Source organism: Centropristis striata, chromosome 6 (genome assembly GCF_030273125.1).
Source record: "Centropristis striata isolate RG_2023a ecotype Rhode Island chromosome 6, C.striata_1.0, whole genome shotgun sequence".
NCBI lineage: Eukaryota > Metazoa > Chordata > Actinopteri > Perciformes > Serranidae > Centropristis > Centropristis striata.
The window spans coordinates 11,669,425-11,688,462 of NC_081522.1; the positions used below are offsets into that span (position 1 = coordinate 11,669,425).

Below are 19,038 nucleotides of genomic sequence, written 5' to 3' on the forward strand. Positions count from 1 at the left end.
AGCCTCTGTAACCAACATTTGTGCTGCTTGTGTTTTGTTTTTCCATGCTCCCCAGATGCCAGTAGATATTTTATCTTTATTTATGTCTGTTCCTTCCAAATCTACGGGAGGCAGGGGAAATTTGTTTTGCAAATAACTGGGGGCAGTGATACTGTTGAGCTGTGGAGGATAGAGCACATGGAGGCATGTGAATGGCTCTCCAGATGAAAACCATCCTTTCCTGAACCATAACCTGTCCTGCTGCTATTGGCTGATGTGTGATTCAGTTAATGATGCCAAAGGAGCATTACATCAGCCACACCGACTGGGGGAGTGTCGCTGAGACCTTGACAGCTCTGTGTAGGAGTGTGTAGTCTCCAGGTGCGCCTAATGGGAATAACACCATGTTCTCACAACTATGGGCAAATCATCAAAACTGCAGATAGACTGCACCCAGATGCACTGCGAAATGTGAATCAAAACTGTGCTTTCAAGAGTAAACACGACACTTTTCTCCACTCCCACTTCAACACCCTTTTATCAAAAAAAAAATGTTCAGTTGAAGAACTCAATGAAAATTCCCCCACAAATATTATTGCAAAGCTCAGCTGCAGAAAAACATTCAATACACAACGAGGAATACCACAAATTCTAAGATAATGACTATTTTAAACAAATAAACATAAAAAATTATAAAGCGCCAAGTGTACGAGAGACTGATCTAGCAGCACACTGTACTAACTCAATCATCACAATGCCTTCACACTTCACTGTCACTACTGATTATCAATGACTCCTTATGTGTTTGTTATTCAATCCAGTTAAGTAATTAGCTCAATCACTTATTAAACTATAACTATTATTATTATCGTTCCAATCTAGATAGAATAGCTCACCATTTTTTCAAATCAATGCTTGCTACCTTCAGATATTAGTAACTTTATGTATTCAGGTAGTTAAGATCAAGAGACCTTAAATCAAGTAGCATTCATAGTCAAACAGCCACATAACCAGCTACAAGAACAATTCCTCTTAGTGACTACATATTGTTAATAAAATCAGTAACAGGAGGCATATGCAACATCATAGGTTGACCATAAATGTTCCCATTTTGTACGCTAGAATACTTGTTTGATGCTAATGGGCGATTAAAGAGACTGCCGCACAAACTGTTTTGGTTGCTTAGTGACGGCAGGAAGTCTCAAGCACCTTGTATAAAAAGATGAAAGCGGAGTGCTATATAACACTATATATATATATATATATATATATATATGGTGTTATAATATACCCAAGGAGAGTTTGGAGCTTTGAAATGGAGTAATTACTCCATTTCAAAGCTGCATTGTACCTGAAACATGTTGGTTGAGGTAAGGTAGAGGGGTTATTGGATCGTGTACTGTAGTTTCATTTACAATGTTTACAGTAGAAATGTGACTAAGTCAGCTATCATGCTGAGCAAAGAGTTCAATGCAAATACAAAAAAAGCTAAGAGTTAATTGGTGATTTCAGTCAGACAGTTACTTATTTGCTATAATGCACAATTTACAAAAAGAGGAAAAGTTTTATTGTAACTGCTTGAATGTGCTATGACAGACTGTTATGGGTCGCTTGCTGTAAATTAAGTTAAATATTAAGCTCCAGTTGAACCATGAAGTGTTGTATTAGTGGATTTGTTAATTGCCTTGTAGAGAGAAAGCTGTTAAAGGAAATGAAATAACAAGCATGCACATGTGCAGCAAGTGATAGAAAAGAGCAGGCTTTGGATTGTCAGCTGTCCAAGTTGCACAATGAATACCTTCCATTGTATGAAGTCTGTACTTTGCAGACATTGGTACACAAAAATGCATGACACCTATCTTGTTCTCTGTGTCAATATGTGTGCACGCTCATGTGCACATGTGTCTCATGTGTCTGTTGCAACTCGAGGAGTCTCCGGACTCAACAGTTTCTGGCCTCTGGGGAAGTTCAGCAGTGTTTCATCAGATAGCACATCCTGAGAGATCACCTGCTCTATTCCCTGTGTCACCACAACTCACCTGATTGACTCTCAGACATTTAAAAGTGGTAAACATCTTGTGGACTCACACAGGAGCAAGTATAAATGACTGAATTACATTTGTCTTGCACAACATTTGACACATGCTTTGCTATTAGAAATATTACAAATTTACAGTTAAATACCTAGTAAAAGTGAAACATTTTTAATTTTGTGTAGCAGCTGCCTGTGGAAAAAGGTGACTCTTAAACCACATGGTACAAAACCAAAATACTGGCAATAAACATAATTTTACAATCATGATACATCAGTTTACAGTCATGATGCATTTATCACTGTTTGTTTGTGTCACCATCCAGGATATGAACTCTTTGAATTAAATGTATGACTCATGTTGATAGCCCCATGGATAATCCCTTCTTTAGATAATTTTTTTCCTGTTACAATTATCTGCTAAATCTGTGCTATTGCTTATTTTTTTCATGTATTTCCGTGTTTTTGATATTTAGCAGAAGGAAGTTTCACAAGGGGAAATTACCTCCAACAAGAAAGGTGCCAGTAACGATTTGAGTATCAGGAAATACGATCAGTTTAAAAAAGAAAGAGAGAGTCTCTTCATTCTGTAAAATCATTCATTAACTTGCTTTCACACAGGGAGGATTCTGGCTGTTTGAGAATTTCTGACCCTTTTTTTGAAAACCCTTTGCACTGCCTGTGTCTATTTGCCTGTCCATTCCACAATACTTTATGTGTTTAATGCACCATTTTCACCTTATATGTGTAAGATTTATGTTTCTGTATCCATACGGCACACTGTTAGCCCCTTAATGCTTTGTGTTGGTTCGCCTTAAGCTGTAATGCCATGGTAACTGGAAATAAGGGAGATGTGAAAGCGCTCCATGGGGGAAACGTTCCTGCCTTCTCCCCTCAGTCAAACCCCCTGACGAGCGTCTCTTTACCTCGCGAGGCCACAGGGGCTGATGGAAGCCACCAACTTGTCTAGACGCAACTGTGGCAGCCCCACGGGACGCACAAATTAGACTCCATCTCACAGGTGATGAGGGAGTAGTATGATGCAAGTCCAGCAAGAAATGAACTCATTCACATGGTGAATCAAGCAAGTGGAAGAATTTAGGTTGACAGTAATGTTGGATCGCCTGTATCACACTGTAATGATTTGCTGCTAAATCAAACATTTACCAGTCACAGGCTATTATAGTGTAAATGAATCATGTTGTATGTGTATGTCAAGACTTATGGACAAATGTAAAACACTGTCTGCCTGAGGTAATGCCTGACCTGATTTTAACTTTGGTCAACCAAAGTCAACCATTAACTACATTAGGATGAGGTCAACAATTAGTTATGCTGTGCTAGGGCCTCCCTTCACAGCAGTATTCTGTCATTGCCAGCCACTTATATAAAGCTATATTATGCTCTTTTATTTTTTCTTATATTTTCATATTCAAATCTTTTGCTCTACAGTTTATCAGAGGTTTGAGTTTTGTTAAAAGGCTACATGCTGTCAGTCTGGATACTAGACTTTAGCCGCCTTATAGCAGGCATAACCATGGTGTTTTTTTTAAAGGGAAACACTTGCATGTACACCCACTATAACATCACTACATTATTTTTCTTTTTTGCAGATATTGTTATAGAGGTGTATTGCAAAATCATTTACTTTTTTCTGTGGTTTATTCTTCCTCAAAGATATGCAGAAGTAAATCAATGCATGACTTTGTAGTAATATAAAGTACAGTAAAAGGAAAGGGGCTATCAATCTCCTTTATAGCTATGAAAAAGCAACAAATAAAAAAAATAAAAAAAGATGGACTTTGTTGCATGCTTGCAAATACACTTTATTAAACCTGATGCATTCAGTTTCAGTTTTCACTTCCATGAAATTAAATAATAGCAATGATATCAGATTACTTCTTATTTTTGGTGACCCTTTGGAATTCCCTTTAAAGGTGGAGGGACCAAATATCTGGTTTGGAAACAGCAGAGTGAGAATTGAGGCTTGAGAAATCAATAGCACACAATTGTGTCAATAAATGAATAAACTCCGAGTTCACTTGAGGATGCATCAGCAGCCAGCTGGCAGTCGGAATATTTAGATAAAGCAAATAAAAGTGAGAAAGTGACAAGCGGGAAAACGTGTGTAGAAAACAAGCCGTGGATAGACAGAGGGTGTGACTCCGCCTATTGATCAAACACCATCCTCCTCCCTTTTGTCTATTCTCCAGTTTGTTAACTTCTCTAAAAGCCGCGTGGACTTCGGGCGAGCCGCTCAAACCTTTTGGCAGGCCTTCGTTTCATTTCGTGGGATTTTGGCGCATCTGGACTCACCCGGTCCACCAACAAGGCAACAGACTTTCCCCCTCCTTTCTCAGAAGTTCATGGAGTCTTTGTGGAAATCATTTATTGTCAACACAGCAGCGAGGTAAGAAATCAAATTCACTACCCGATCCTCAAATGTCTCTGATTATGATTCAACAAGTCGTGTTTCACTGACACACATGAGTGAAGATGACTCTTCAAAGAAAGCATGACAGATTGTGAAACTATTTAATGTAGCCAAGGCATCGCAAGTGTTTGAAACAGTGTTGTTTTTGCCCACAGTGTGGTTTTAGCTTTACCGTGGTTTTAAGACGCTTTCGCTGCCTGTATGTAAATCACTTGCACCATGCTCGTGCTCCTGTGCGTATATTATTTTCATATTATTTGCGTCCTGTTGGAGCAGGCGGATCATGCTGAATGGACAACAAGCTCATGTGTTCTGTTGCAGCCAGCCTAACCCATGATAACATATCCTATGCGCCTCATGTACTATATAAAAAGCAACTGCGAAGAAAATTTTCACAGTTTAAGTTCCTTTTTTTGCCTGGACGTGAGTCATTTTCATTGGTTATTGAAGTTTAACGACTTTGCCGGAGAGGAACTTTAAAAAAAAAAAAAAAGTCACGTGAACTCGCTGCTGACATCTTCACTTGTCTTGACCTCACAGACTCGAGCATGTTTCATCAGATAAATTAGTTATAAAGACACACTATAGGGATTTGTGTTTCACATGTGGTTCGAGGCTCAGTTTGACAGTTTGGACGGTTTGCTTACGGAAGCCACACTCTCCATCACCCTTACCCTACAGATCGGAGTGAGGACACACACATACACACACAAACACACTTCAGAGAGTGCGGCTTGCAGTCAGTTGAAAGCAGCCCTGATCAGTTTCCTCCATGCACATAAAACCAATTTGTCTTTGCCATATCAGATAAACCATTGCTCTGTACTTCTCTGAAAGGTGTCAACAGGATGAGCCGATAACATCTGTTAACACTACGTGGCTGTGGGCTGTATTTGAGCCTGGATTTAGGCCTGTGTGGGGTTAGAGTTAGAGCTTGGTGTTTAATTCACTCCACCCCAATAACAACATATATACAGTAGCCTGTATCACAGATAACATAAACACTTTTTCATTTTTATACAGTTTGCTTGATTACTTTGTTCACTGGATGTGATACAGCTGTTTCAACACTGGCAGATTTTGGCGGCCTGTCAAAAGAGTGCAGGGATGTTTTGCACTATGATCTGTTAGTTTAAGGGGGTAAATATGCCATGATTGTTCACTAATGGCAGAACAAATAATAACATTTTATGAGATTAATAAATTATAGTCTAGTGGAGCAACCTCAAAGGTCCATGCATGTTTGTGTGATGTGCTATCAGTTGATCACATGATGTGGTCACCTTTCCATTTCCTTATGTGCTGCATTCAAGTTTCTATTATTCACTGATCTAATTTGATAATTGTTTCCTTGTTTTCATGCTTGAATGCCATACAATGATTGGTTCCAGCTCTCAGTTGTGAGGATTTGCTGTTTTTGTTTTTGTAATATGATAATAAACTTAATATCTTCACTAATAGTCAGACATGAAAAGATACTTAAAGGTGTCACTGTGACATTTAGACACTTTTCTGATAATGATAAAGTAGTGTAGACATGGTTAGTTCAGGTGCATTGAACCCAGCTGCTCAAATGTGAGGATTTGCTGTTGTTTTTTGTCTTTATGTGACATTTAGCTAAATATTTCTGTGCTTTGGATGACTGGTTGGATGAAACAAGACATGGATGGCTATACCAGAATTTATTTATTTTTTTGTTTGTTTTTAACCATTTTCTGACATTACAAATAACCAGCAGATTAACTGAAAATGAAAATAACAGTTATATGCAGCCCTGTATGGGAGACGTGTATGAAAAAGGAACTGTGGCGTGACTCGAGGTTTGTGGTTACAAAATGCAGAACAGAAACACACAGTGTGTAGCGTTTGGTCTTAGGACATCAACTCAAGATGAGATGAACATGTCAGAGCAGGTGAAGGGAGACTGAAGCTATTTGATTAGACATTCTGACACCTGAAATGAGCCGTAGTGACACTGAAAAAACATCAAATATGAGTCAAATACAGTATTGCAGTATACAGTCCCATTTTCATATTTGCAGAAATGTCCTTGAAGTGAAGACTGTTTTCAATCACATGTGAATATTATATCACCATGAGAACCGGTTTGTTCACTGCAACATGTGGCAGCTATCACACTGGCTGTCTGTGGGAACCAGATTCACTAATATTCCATGCATAAGCATTAAGTTATGACCCATCCTCACACGTTTCTACTTCTTTCCACCTATGTCCGTAAGCTGAGAAGTGTGTATGTGACATGATAAACCACATGATTCGCTAAGGTTGATAAAATGCCTTAAGTTAGTTGTTATCTACTGATGACTTCCTCATTCGTGCAAAATGTTTTTGTGTTTTCCGCTGTCCAATCTGATGTTTGAGGTGGGTGGTATTAAATAAAGTATGCCTGTGACTAATTGTTGTTTTTATATTCTCAGGTCTGGAGTTGTAGCAACGCATCATCATAGAAAAGTAACTACATGATGAGCAGCCAGTCGATGCACACCGTCGTTGACCCAGTGTTTCGCAGCAAGATGCCATTATTTGATGGGACTATAGCATCCACAGGGCTGTCAAAACCACAAAACATGTCTGGTTTTCTGGGTAAGCAGATGCTGCAGTACAGCGGGGCCTACTTCACTTGTGATCCCAGAGGAAAGGACGGAGCAGGATTCACTCCTCCTTGGAGCAACTCAAAGACCTCCCTGCGTGATGGCAGAAGTCCTGTGAGTCACCTCTCTGGCATGGAGGGACAGAAACACATCATTTACAGGCAAGACAGCAATTCTTCTGAGGAAGGCCATTCTTCCTCTCTGCATCACAGCCCAGTAAAACAGGGCTTCACAATATACACTAAAAGCCCTGGGATCAGCAGTCCCACAGCCGCTGCAGCAGTTAGAAAACAAAAAAGTGGAGGTGAGAATTCATCTCCTCCTCCTGAAAACTCTGTTTACTTAGCAATTCCTAAGCCACTTTATGTGCACAACCCCTGCTGTAATGAACTGGGTTGCATGATTGGACAACGATACAGTGTGGAACATGGCTCTCCGAGGATACCGAACACCGTATATGAGCATGATTGGATGCAAACGGATGCTCACTACTCTGAAAGTCCGCCCATCCAGAGGAAAGCACAAGAAGCACTGCTGCAACAGAGAGGTTTGCAGTTTGACCCCAGTGCAGAGCCACTAAAGAGGGTCACTGTGGAAGCATACAGCCCAAGCAGAGCAAGGACTTTTCCTGCTATGATTGACCCAAACTACAGCAGTTATCCCTGCACCCCCACTCGCACACTGTTCAGTTCTCTGAGTGAGCACAGCCAGCGTTTACAGACTTCCCCCAGAGGCTACCCTAGCTTACACCCCTCCCATCCCACATATGAGCATATGACCTCAGAGGGACATTCTCCCATGTCCAAATATGGCCAGCTAACACAGCACCCGATGTTTTATTACTCCCAGGCCAATGTGGAGGTAGACGACAGGACACGGTGTAAGCAGAGAGAAGATGTGCCTGTTATTGTCAAACACACAATCTCAAACCCCCGGGAGCATTACATTGTGCCTCAGTCTCTTCATGATGAAATTCCTTTGCCTTTGCCTAGCTCTGACACGTTGCCAAGTCATGCCTTGATGCGGGGTTTTGACTATCCATGTTATGCACTTCCCAGATTTCATTTAAGTGCAAACCAAGTCAGAGCTCCCCTAAAAAGGCAACGTGCATCGCCTAGCTTGCACTCTAATCGCATTAATACTTCCCCATCCAGACAATACATGGAGCACCCATTGGCCTCTGCAACGAGTCTACACAAGGACAAACCCAACACCAGCCTGCACGTTCACCAAACACACAGCAACTCACCATTCCTCCGGGTAGAACAAACTAGTCCTACCAGACGTGTGAGCCATCCTGGCATCTCACCATCTGGCATACAAATCAACAGATTTTACCCCCACCTTCAAAGCTTGCACCTAGACCGCCCTGTCTTTCCTCCAAGTGCCTTGAACATAGACAGAATCCTGGACTATTCATCCTGTGAAGCCAAGGTTACGTGCCCGAAACAGCCAAAAAGCCTTCCTGTTTCCCCAGCAGCATGGCTGCCCCGGTCCCCTAACCACAGTTCCAATCGAGTCCATGCAGCTGTACCTCATAGTCCAAATGTCCGAAAAATAATTTATTCCCCTGCTGCTGCAGCAGGTGCTGCTGTTCTTAAAGGGTGCCTGAAGAGAAGTATGTCTCACTCATCTTCACCCATCAGAATAAAAGAAGAGGATAGGGATTTATGGGAAGTGGAACTCATTAAGAAACAAAAAAAGGTAGAAATGGGGAATCCCGAAGAAGGAAATAAAACAGGCTCTCCTCCTATGCCAGTTATTGATAACGTCTTCAGTCTGGCACCATACCAAGCATACCTGAAGGCCTCTGGTGTGTTATTTCCAGGCAGAACACCACAGAGAACCACCCAGTCCTCTGAGCACCTTGAAGTCCAAACCAAGCCAGACATCAAACAGAAAAGCCCAGGTCAAGATAAACCGCAGCCTTTTTCCAAAAAAATCTGTGCTGATATTCCACTAGAGAAGCCTGTTGTAGAAATATTTGAACCCAAGAAGATTAAAGTGGAAAAAGGAAATCCATCAGACACAGATGATGACGTAGAGACTCCTGTTAGAGAGAGTGGCTGCATTAGAGTATCAGTCAAAAAAGAGCCTGAAGAGAATGTTTCATCCAACATGTTGGTGATAAAGAAATGTGAACCTGATGAACTTGAATGTAAACCCTCATTAGCAGATGAAACTGAGACATCACATGAGTCCAAGGTGACCTCACAGATGAAGTCATCTTCCCGTTGTGATAAATGCACACTGCAAGATCAGGTGGGCACCCTGAAACCCAAATCCATCACTCCACCTCAACCACCTGAGAGCAAACGAGATTTCAAAAACATTCCTCCCCAGTGTCTGAAACTTTCTAACTACAATATACTTCTCCATGATACGAAGCTTGCTCGCCCTGCTCCACCCCCTGAAACACCACCTGCACAGCCAATAACTGAATTCAGAGCAAAACGAGAGGTTCAAATGCCAATCCGCAAGCACTTCCTTGAGTTGCACCAATCCCTCTGCAAGCTAATATCCGACTATGTGATGGCCTCTTCAGAACAGGAGCTCAGAAGCTGGTTGTCTCAGTTGGAACTGACTGAACCAGCATCTCCTTCAGTCAAAGTTCAGAAAGTGTCTTGTCTGTTGGGGGTAAGAGCCAGAGAGGTGTGGCTCAATGAGGAGATGAAGTCAGCGCTCCATAAGATAGTGGAGAGGTTGAGAGAGTACACAGCCCAGGAGCGCTGTCCTTTCCCACATGTCATGCGGACTGGGGCGGTGTTCCTCCCCATGCTGGTGGTGAAGGAGCTGCTGTTTCCGACGGTGCAGGGCAGCTTCATTGACCAGGTCCTGCAGGAGCACCGAGTGGAGCTGCGACCCACAACACTCTCCGAAGAAAAAATCCTCATCCAGCTTCATAAGCGAGCCTGTTCCTCCAGACTCAGGAGACTGATGTCCCTCAAACACCTGCCTGACATCTACACAGATGTGGTCAACCTTTTGTATCACGCCTGTGTCTGCAAACATCTAGGTGGGTGTGTGTTCAGTTCAAAGTTAATGAGTTTTTTTTTCTTTTGTCAGGATTATTTTCTAAAAGAATGTTTGCATTGCTTTCTTACACGTGAGTTTACATTTATAGCCAAAAGAAAGACCTGGATGAATTAAAACTCATGTGGAAGAAAACATGAATTTTTGTCCTAAACAAGGTGTAGTGGAGCACGTCAGCCTCTTGTGGCCAACACGAGTATTACAACAACAAAAATGATCCTGACTTTTTTTTCCCCATCTGCCAAAATGTATATAATCAGAATTTGTTTTTCTCACATGGCTCCCAGGGCTTTCATACATATTAGATGAGTAACATTAAGCAACAGTATTGATGCTTTTGTGATGGTGGTTGATTCTTCAGTGATGAGATGACACACAGTGATGATGCCAAACGAATTAACAAAGAAATTCATCCCAGAGTGAACTTATAAAGGAAGATGAGGTAACGCTTTATAATAAGGTCCTTAATAACCATTAATTAACAAGTAATAAGGCATTGTTCTCGCTTTAGATCCTGTAGTTGCAAAAAGCATAGTTAACTTATAGTTAACTTATAATAGATGAGCAATAAAGTCTATTTTAATATCAATAAGCAAACAAAATAAGATTAATAAAGGCATGGCAAAGACATAATGGGTGGGTCATGGGTGTTTGTAATGCCATTATTAACACTTATATCAGCTTATAAACACACAATGTAAATAAGCATCTTGTAAGGACTTACAAGGGCCTTATTACTTGTTAATTAATGGTTATTACAAGGACCTTAATATAAAGCGTTACCGAAGATGATTTCCTAACACCTGTTCTCCCTCATAGGGGTACTCCAACAAGTAGTGACAAGAATGTGTCCTTAAGGTCAACCTGTCAAGACACATAAGAGCCAGATTCATCAAGTTGAACTTTATACCTAGGGCCTCTTCCTGAAATGCATAAATACATATGTTAGGTATTACCTTTATGCTGATTCAGACATGTGCATACTGCAGAGAGCTATAAAAAACATTCTAACAACTACTCATGTGACCAACACTGTAGTACAAGTGTGCACATGTTCATAAAGGAGGCAGGAAACGGATGAATATTGGACATTTATTTTAGGGGCATAAATATATATGTGTTCTTAACCGCATGTCTTCTTTAAATATTAAACAGGTGATTTTTTCCCCAAAAACTACAGCACTACTTCAGCAAGATTGCAACACATTTTGTCAGTTAAGAACAGATTATTGGTCGGGCAGCTATAAAAATGTCTGCTATGAATCAGCTTGTAAAAAGAAAGGTTTAGGTGTTCTCACTGTATTTATCATGAACCATTAGATTTAAATAATTCATATGAAGGTTAAATATAAGCTCAGCAATTGTTTGGTTCCATGTACAAATACTAAGAAAGATTAAACCTCTAGTTTCATGATTTGATTATGTGATATGTACAGCATGACTGCCAAAGAAACATTGCTTCCTGCCTTTCCGCTCGTATTTCTGGAAATCCCCATTGGATAGATGGTGTGACTTACGGATTCCTCTGGATTTCATCATAAAGCTTCATGTTTTGACTGTTAACTTTATCATGGTTTTCCCTTAAATAGCCTTTTAGCAATCATATTTTCTGCATTATTGGCCCTTATGTTAAGAACAAATCACAATAAACATAAATATTCCAAATAAAATCCATTTATTTTTTACAGAATCAACCTCACCTGATGTCCAAAAGAGAGTCCAGGTATATTTATTTTTTATGTTGTCCCTCAATCTCGCTACTCTTTTCTATGTCTGATTAGAAAGCAGGACACCTTTCTGCTAACTTTCAGTAACTAATCACACAAAATTGCATGATTGCCTTACACTTGTTATAGTGGAAAAATGAAACTTGCCTTCATGATTTTAAGATCGTATATCTGGCCTTTTTAAGACTGTGGGGCAGGCTGTTGGATCACACTACCGGAGGAAGGAAGTGACAGCTTGCTTCACACACAGGGGAATTAACTGCGGTACATTCTGAGCAGATGAAAGGATGGTGGTCATCGTCTTTCAACTGATCAGTTTCCTCAAAAAACCTGCATCTGTGCTGTTTAGTTATAGAGGGAAGTTAGATTAAATAAACAGTGGGGGAAAAACAAGATTTTGAAGGATAAAGCTTGCAAAAATTCTGTATTTTATTTATTTTTGTTATTGTCAACAAATCCCACGAAAAGACCAAAACCAACCACATGTTCTCTCTCTCTCAATAGTTTTCTACTTCCCAAGCCTGCCTGTGTCTCTCAGCCCAAAGCCTATATGAAAAAATTGGTCACAAATATTTTTTGTTTTCTTAAAGAGGCTCGGTGATTTCCTGAAACAGCTACAGTAGCTTCAAACTGTAATAAATAGTGCTTTTGTTTAGACTATTTTCAGTTGCATATTTGGTGCACTAGTGAGTAATTCTGGCCGCAGTATGGTGAATGAAGGGTTGCCTCAAAATAATCTACAGTGCCCATGTTCATCATAATGAAAGAGCATGTCATCCGGTGCAGGGGTGTGTGGGGCAGTTGTGTGTTTTGAACAACAAAGGAAGTCTATGGCAGAGAGGAATATGCTACAGCAGGCTCAGGCTGCACAGACCAATTCCTGTTGGTGTTTTTATGGGATTTGTTGATAAAAAATATTAACAATACTTGTCCTTTAAATAACCTTTTTGCTTTTATGTCCTTCGACATCTATTATTATATTAAGCATCCTTTTGCTAACTGAATTGGGCTTAATCGAGTTTCCTTTCACTGCTGACAGTTCACATGGTTCGAGAGCACTTGACTCTGGTAAATGAACATTCCCTTGTCTTACTGTTGCATCACTGCTGTTTTATCCCTGACTGATAGCACCCTTCGTAGCAGCTGACTCCTTTCCCAGCCTTCATGTTTACTCCCACAGCCTTCTATTCTGTCTGCTGAAAGGGTGTTTCATGGTGGAGGATCACGCTGTCCAATCACCAGGTCTGCTGATATTAATAGAATAGTTTCGCATTGTTCTTGTGTGCTGAATAAGCGCTATGGGAGCATTGATTTGTCAACCTGTGTTGGATTTTGTTTGCTAGCTTGCTTTTTAGGAAGCATCTGTTGGTGAATAAAGGAATTTATTTATTTTATTTATATTTTTTTCGGTGCAACAAATCCTGAACATCCACTTGTAACTAATGTCTCCCCGATTACTAAATTATTTCTATTATTTCTTACCCTCTCATTTTGTCAGCACCCTTATTTTTATGTATTTGGCATATTTGTGCATTCATTTTGACCTCTCCTAATTGCCATATAACTTGTGTTGCAGGATTAGACAGAGATGATCCTGCTGACAGAGAAAAAGATGAAGGTTGTGAGGAGACTATCAGCTGCAGAACTCCTGAATTTTCAGACATCACTGCTTCTGACTCACAGAGTCATCCGAAGGACCAGGAAACAAAATCAGATTTTGGGAAGAGTACAACAAAAAGCAGGGTAAAAAGCAGCTCAAGGCGCTTGTTTCTAGACAGCAGTTTGTCAGATGAGGAAGAGGGAGATGAGACTTTAAGTGAAGACGTGCTGAATGCATTTAGTGAGAGAAACTGGAGTGGCCATCAATCTGAAGAGAATGAGGATAGAGGAAGTGACCTTGTGGTTGCAGAGCAGGATTCTTCACTCAGTCCACTAAGCACAACTGAGAATTCATGGATGTGTCCTCTATCCTTGGACAAACTTTCTCCGTCTCAAAGTGACACAGAGACAGAGGAATACTCCAGTCTGCAGCCGGTAAGATCCAAATCTCCAGTTAGATCCAACAATTGTTCAGGCGTGATCCTCAAACTGAGGCGGATGTTTACTAAAGGTCTGCACAGAAAAAAGGCCCGCTACCAAGCAGTCTCAGACTTGGGGACAGTTGCTGCTCCTTCTCTCTCACAGACTGGTGACGGGGAGGGAGAAGAGAGCAGCGGGAGAGACCTTCAAAGGAGGACACCCAAAATAACCCAGAGGTGGCAGAAAACGGGAAGCTTCTCTCACGCCTTAAGACCCCTGAGCAGCCGTTCTCAAAGAAAACACAGATCCCTAAAGATCAAATACTGTCCCTACTTGTCTGCCTGCCACAGCGCTGAACACAGGAGGAGATGGGTTCTGCGTTCAGCTGTGCAGAGGGCTCAGGGGGCCATGAGGATCTCCTACCCAGACCTGGTGGGAAAGAAGATTCGCCATCTGTATGAAGAAGACGACAAATCAGAAGTGTGGTACAGAGGGGAAGTTTTGCGTATACACGAGGCCAACACCAACCCTCTAAAGACTATATTTGAGGTCCGGTATGACAGCGAGCCTGAGTGGAAGTACTACCTAGAGCTACTGATAGACTATAAAAAAGGCTGGCTCAAAATTGAAGACTAGTTTCCCCACACAAATGTACAGGTGCCATTTTTGCTTTTGTCACTGAGTGTGGGTTTCTGTCTTTTTTAAAAACGTACAAACAAATGATAAGCCCTAAATATCTGCGTGGCCTCCTCAGGAATGAAGTTGGACTGGATATTTTTTATAATGAGGTCAGTTAACATTCTTTGTCACTTGAGAGCTACAGGGTGCAAGTTTTGGGACTGACTATAGCCAACGTGGAACATCCTGTCATGTTTTTTTGTGCTTATCATCTATGACACATCTATCAGTAGCTTTTCTGGTTTCGACACAAAGTAGATAACAGCCGTGTGCAAAAAAAGTTGCTACAACCTTGCTTGATTTGAAAGGTATGCAAAAAAAATTTTTTTTAAATCACAAGTTATTTAACTTAATTGTAAGCCAACTATGAAGTTGGGTACTTGTCACCATTCTCCAATTTTCTGGTTTAAAAAAATGGGATTCTGAGTGAAGTTGTTGATAGTTTACCATTTTAAATTTTCCAGTAAAAACTAAGAAACCAGCAAATGACATGAAGAAATTTATAAAAGGGTTTTACTATCAAACAGTTCCAGCTGCATGTATATAGGTTTACAGTAATAGTGCCAGTTATGTACATTATTATAGCAAAGAGTGACTTTAACCTTGATGATTGTGGTTTTGTTGTGTGTACCTGAGGCTGGACAGGCATTAACGTAGTTCTGTACTAAGTTGTTCAGGAGGCTGAGATGTCCCCATGTCATAGCATTTGAATCACTGTGAACCATAAGACTTTCACCTCAAATCATGTTTTAATTTTTTTATAATTTTCTTATACTTCTGCTTAAAGCAATATTCTTACAGTTGTCTGAAATAAAATGTTTGTTTTTTGTAATGCTGTTGAAAGTTGTTTTTTTCATCACAAAAATACACCTTTTTCCTTTTTTTCCCACAGGATTTCTTGAATACCAATATTTAATTTAACATATTGCTGAATCGTCACTGATCATTTCCACCAGCTACAACTTCTCAACTCACCATGAAGAGGAAAACATTGATTTTACTAGTCTTGTGTGATTGAATCCATTGCAGAGTCAAAGCTATTCTAACCTGTCACCGGCAGTTAATGAAACAGGTTATTTTGTGAGAAATTATCTGCTGAATTTTTAAAATGAGCAGTTACTTTAAATAACATTGCATTTGGAATACATGTCTAAGATGTGTCTTTGCCCCCATCCTGTGGCAGACTGTTTAGTTGCAAATTCCCTTTTTTAATTGTCAAAATTGCTGCTTTGGTGGAAACTGTATTTCCAGTTATTGGTTTGCTCCTACAAGTGACTACTATAGTACACAGTAATAGTATTCTTAAGGACACTGTTTAAGTTTTTAATAAGTTTATAAGTTTATTTTTTTATGAAAATGGCTGCTGCCACAACAGAAACATTGTGCCCATTATCAAACAACCACCAATGCCAGAACAATGTTTTGCAACATTTTGCACTTTAATATTTTCTCCAAAACAGACAACTAATTTTTCCCACATTTTTACACTAATAGGAAATAAAACACCTTTGATAGCATAAAGAAAAGATATGTAGAAAAGTATTAAAAGTTTTTGGATGTCTCAATTTAATGTTAAGTAGCTGCTTCTGTTACTTCAAACGTTATGTCGAAATGTTCATGAACTACTAGCAGACACAATGAAAACAGAGTGAGCCCTGGAGAGTATATTAGCCTAATGACCACAGCTAGAACTTGTGTGTTACTGCAAGACAGCTTAGAGAAAATAGCCCATCTTTTGTTACTATCCATTCAACTGGTGGCATCATTGGTTTGTGATTTTAGAGACAAATGAATTCAAAAGTGACATCATACAAACAACCACCTGATCTTTATCATACAATCTGCATTTAAAGTGGTGCAAAAAAGCGCTAACATTTTAGCCTAAAATCAAAATTAGTCAAAGAGTTACCAAATAAATCTCACGCAATTCTGGAAGACACAGCTCTGCCAAGTCTGTCGTACACTACATCGCAAAATACATAGCGCAAAAATGCTTCATGGATGTTTGGGTAATTAATGATTGTGACCAAACCTACTCTAATGACTCACACAGTACTCCCAAAAATGAGATTTCTCATGACATTTATTCAAATAAACAATACAGTTTATAATTTGCTAGGATAAAATAATAAGTTTGAACACATAAGAAGCATTTGGGAGAGAGTTCCCCAAAGATCTGAAACTGGGTTAAAGGATGTGTTTTAATGAAAGCTGACACTTTGGTGTCATCTTCTGACTTGCATCAGTGCCTGTATATTCATGTCCCCTCCAGTCAATCTTGTTAAGACTGCCATATTGCAGAGACATGAACGAGCATTTACAAGCAGAGAGCTTGACAACCAGAGCAACCACCACATAGAACAATGCAAAACCTGGAGGGGCACTGACATTTCAATGTCGATTCCTCAACCCATGTGCGAAAAATACAGTCTTTAATGCAAAAGCATAACGGCGTTATAAAACAGTCCTACAACCTTTTGAAGTTTGCCCTATATTCCTCATCTGCCAAAGGATCACCCAAGTCCATCTGTGTAGCTTGGTTTAAAGCTATGTTCACTCTTACTGCAAGGCAAGAGATCTCAAGGAGACATGGCCACTATCAGGCCCATGCCACCCAACTATTCCCTGCAAGAGTGATACAAATGCCTGACCCTGTTTGACAGTGATCCAGCCCAATTAGCAGCACGACAAAGTTGTGCTGTCAGTACATTCTATTACCCTCATTCAATCCCCAAGGTGCAAGCTGAGCTTTAAGAGGGCTACCTCAAGCCACGTCGGGAAAGAGAGAACAAAAAGAAAAGAGTGAATGTCACTCAGTTTGGCTCTTGCAAATAATTAGTAATGTTCTTAATGTTAAACACCTCTAAAAACAACTAAGAGGGTACGGCAAAAGGTTAGAATAGAGGGACACAGGGCCGGTGCATTCTACCTTACCTTTGAACTGTAAAACTTTTTCTGCTCTTGGTTTCTAACTCAGCTGTGCACTTTAACTGAGTCCTATATCTGATTACTTGGAAACTAAGAGAAATTCCTCCTATCAGTCCCCATTTACAATTATTGACAAGGTGTAACTTGTGCTCTGCTTTGAAGAGACATCCACCTCCCACACACTATGAAGGGAGCAGACGGGCTTAACCTACATGGCAAAAGTACACCTTTCTCAATATTGGTAAAGAATAAATATTTCAAAATTTCAAAATTATGCAAACACGTGCCACTCTTGCTCTTTAACTTCCATGCATATGGACTATTTACAAATTGAAAAATACAGACTTGCTAGTTTGTTCTTTTGATGTTTTTCTTCTTTTCCCCCCTGAAATGTCTTTGCCCCTTTGCAATCAACCTATCAACATTCAGCCACTCAGACAAGGATCTCACCACATATTGCAGACATGGCCAGGACAATTAAAGCTGTGTTGAAAACATTTTCACACTAATGGGAAAACAAAAGTCAAAATCAAAAACAGAAAAGATTCACAAGCAAAAAAAACAAAACAAAGGAAAATAAGATAGTTCAGGGGAGGTGTTACAATACAAGCCAAAAGGATGTATTTGTTTAAGATGGATTTTATGCTTTCTCAAGACTCCACTCTGTTGCTAACAATACTGTAGTACACTTTCTTTTTATTACTCTACCTTTCATTTAAATATAATTTACTTTGAAGATTTTGTTAAACAAATCCAGGAAAAAATGATGCAAAAGTGGTTGGTTTGCCAAAGGAGAGGCGGCAGAAGGCCCGTGCTGCCCTGTTAAATTGCATCAGCGCTCTAGTTTGTCAAGATACTCAAGAGTCCGTTGCATTGGGACGTGTCCTCAATCCTCAATGTACTCCCACAGGTCCTTCTCATAGCCTTCATGCACGTGCTGTAGCAGCACTCTTCGCCTGCTCTCACAGTATCTGTCGAGAAACAAAGCATTTGTTGGCTTCCAAGAACACACACATGGGGTGATGCAGTGTTATGGCTCTTCCTTTACTGACCTGTACTTATCTTGTACTTTCTGCTTGATGTCCTGCAAAGAATCCTGGGAGATATCCCGCTCTAGGTAGCCAGACAGCACCTCAGTGGCATTTTCCAGGTCTGCCTGGTTGTTCTGATTAACCAGGGAATTAATAAACAATATTATTCTGGCAGAAATGACAGTTGTATGACCAGACTACAGGTTGTTTTGACTGATTTCCTCCCACCAATCAGGTGACTACTTTGGTCATGGGCCTTTGTCAATGGACTACTTCTGCTGCCAGAGAGAGGAACATTGAATGGAAAATTGGCCAGACTCTCCTGAGGTTTCTGTTTGTACACTAGCAAGGAAACAATCAGTTTTCGCCATTCAGTCATATCCGCCAAAACACACAGCCAACCTGATTTTGATGAAGATTTAGTAAAAGGGTTTTTTGTTTTTCAATTCATTTTTATTATAATTTTAGTTTTGCCTTAATGTGGTACTTCACAGCTACGAAAAATAATGCTTTTGCAATGGTTAATCCTCATTTAATGACAGCGATTCCTGTCAACACTCAAAAC

At 40.1% G+C, this 19,038-nt stretch overlaps 2 protein-coding genes across 2 annotated transcripts in view; one reads left to right on the forward strand and one right to left on the reverse strand.

The window, feature by feature from the left end:
• Positions 1 to 4,094: 4,094 nt before the first annotated feature.
• c6h15orf39 (chromosome 6 C15orf39 homolog) lies at positions 4,095 to 15,361 on the forward strand. The gene is made up of 3 exons (XM_059336087.1): positions 4,095 to 4,421; positions 6,884 to 10,073; positions 13,394 to 15,361. Exons 2-3 carry the CDS (start codon positions 6,926 to 6,928, stop codon positions 14,470 to 14,472), a joined length of 4,227 nt encoding a protein of 1,408 aa, XP_059192070.1. The 5' UTR covers positions 4,095 to 4,421; positions 6,884 to 6,925; the 3' UTR covers positions 14,473 to 15,361.
• Positions 15,362 to 16,570: 1,209 nt separating this feature from the next.
• Positions 16,571 to 19,038, reverse strand: part of arih1 (ariadne ubiquitin-conjugating enzyme E2 binding protein homolog 1 (Drosophila)) — a 14,093-nt gene continuing 11,625 nt past the window's right edge. The window contains exons 13-14 of the mRNA XM_059336088.1: positions 18,495 to 18,607; positions 16,571 to 18,413 (exon numbers count right to left, since the gene is read on the reverse strand). Of these exons, the coding sequence (XP_059192071.1) occupies positions 18,329 to 18,413; positions 18,495 to 18,607 (198 nt within the window). The 3' untranslated portion in view covers positions 16,571 to 18,328. The remainder of the gene's footprint in view (positions 18,414 to 18,494; positions 18,608 to 19,038) is intronic.

What these genes read in the sequence shown, in the direction of transcription:
- c6h15orf39 (XM_059336087.1), top strand. Translation starts at nt 6,926, where the DNA reads ATGATGAGCAGCCAGTCGATGCACACCGTCGTTGACCCAGTGTTTCGC. An exon ending in CTGTGTCTGCAAACATCTAG is followed by an intron (nt 10,074 to 13,393) that starts GTGGGTGTGTGT and finishes CTTGTGTTGCAG; the next exon opens with GATTAGACAGAGATGATCCT.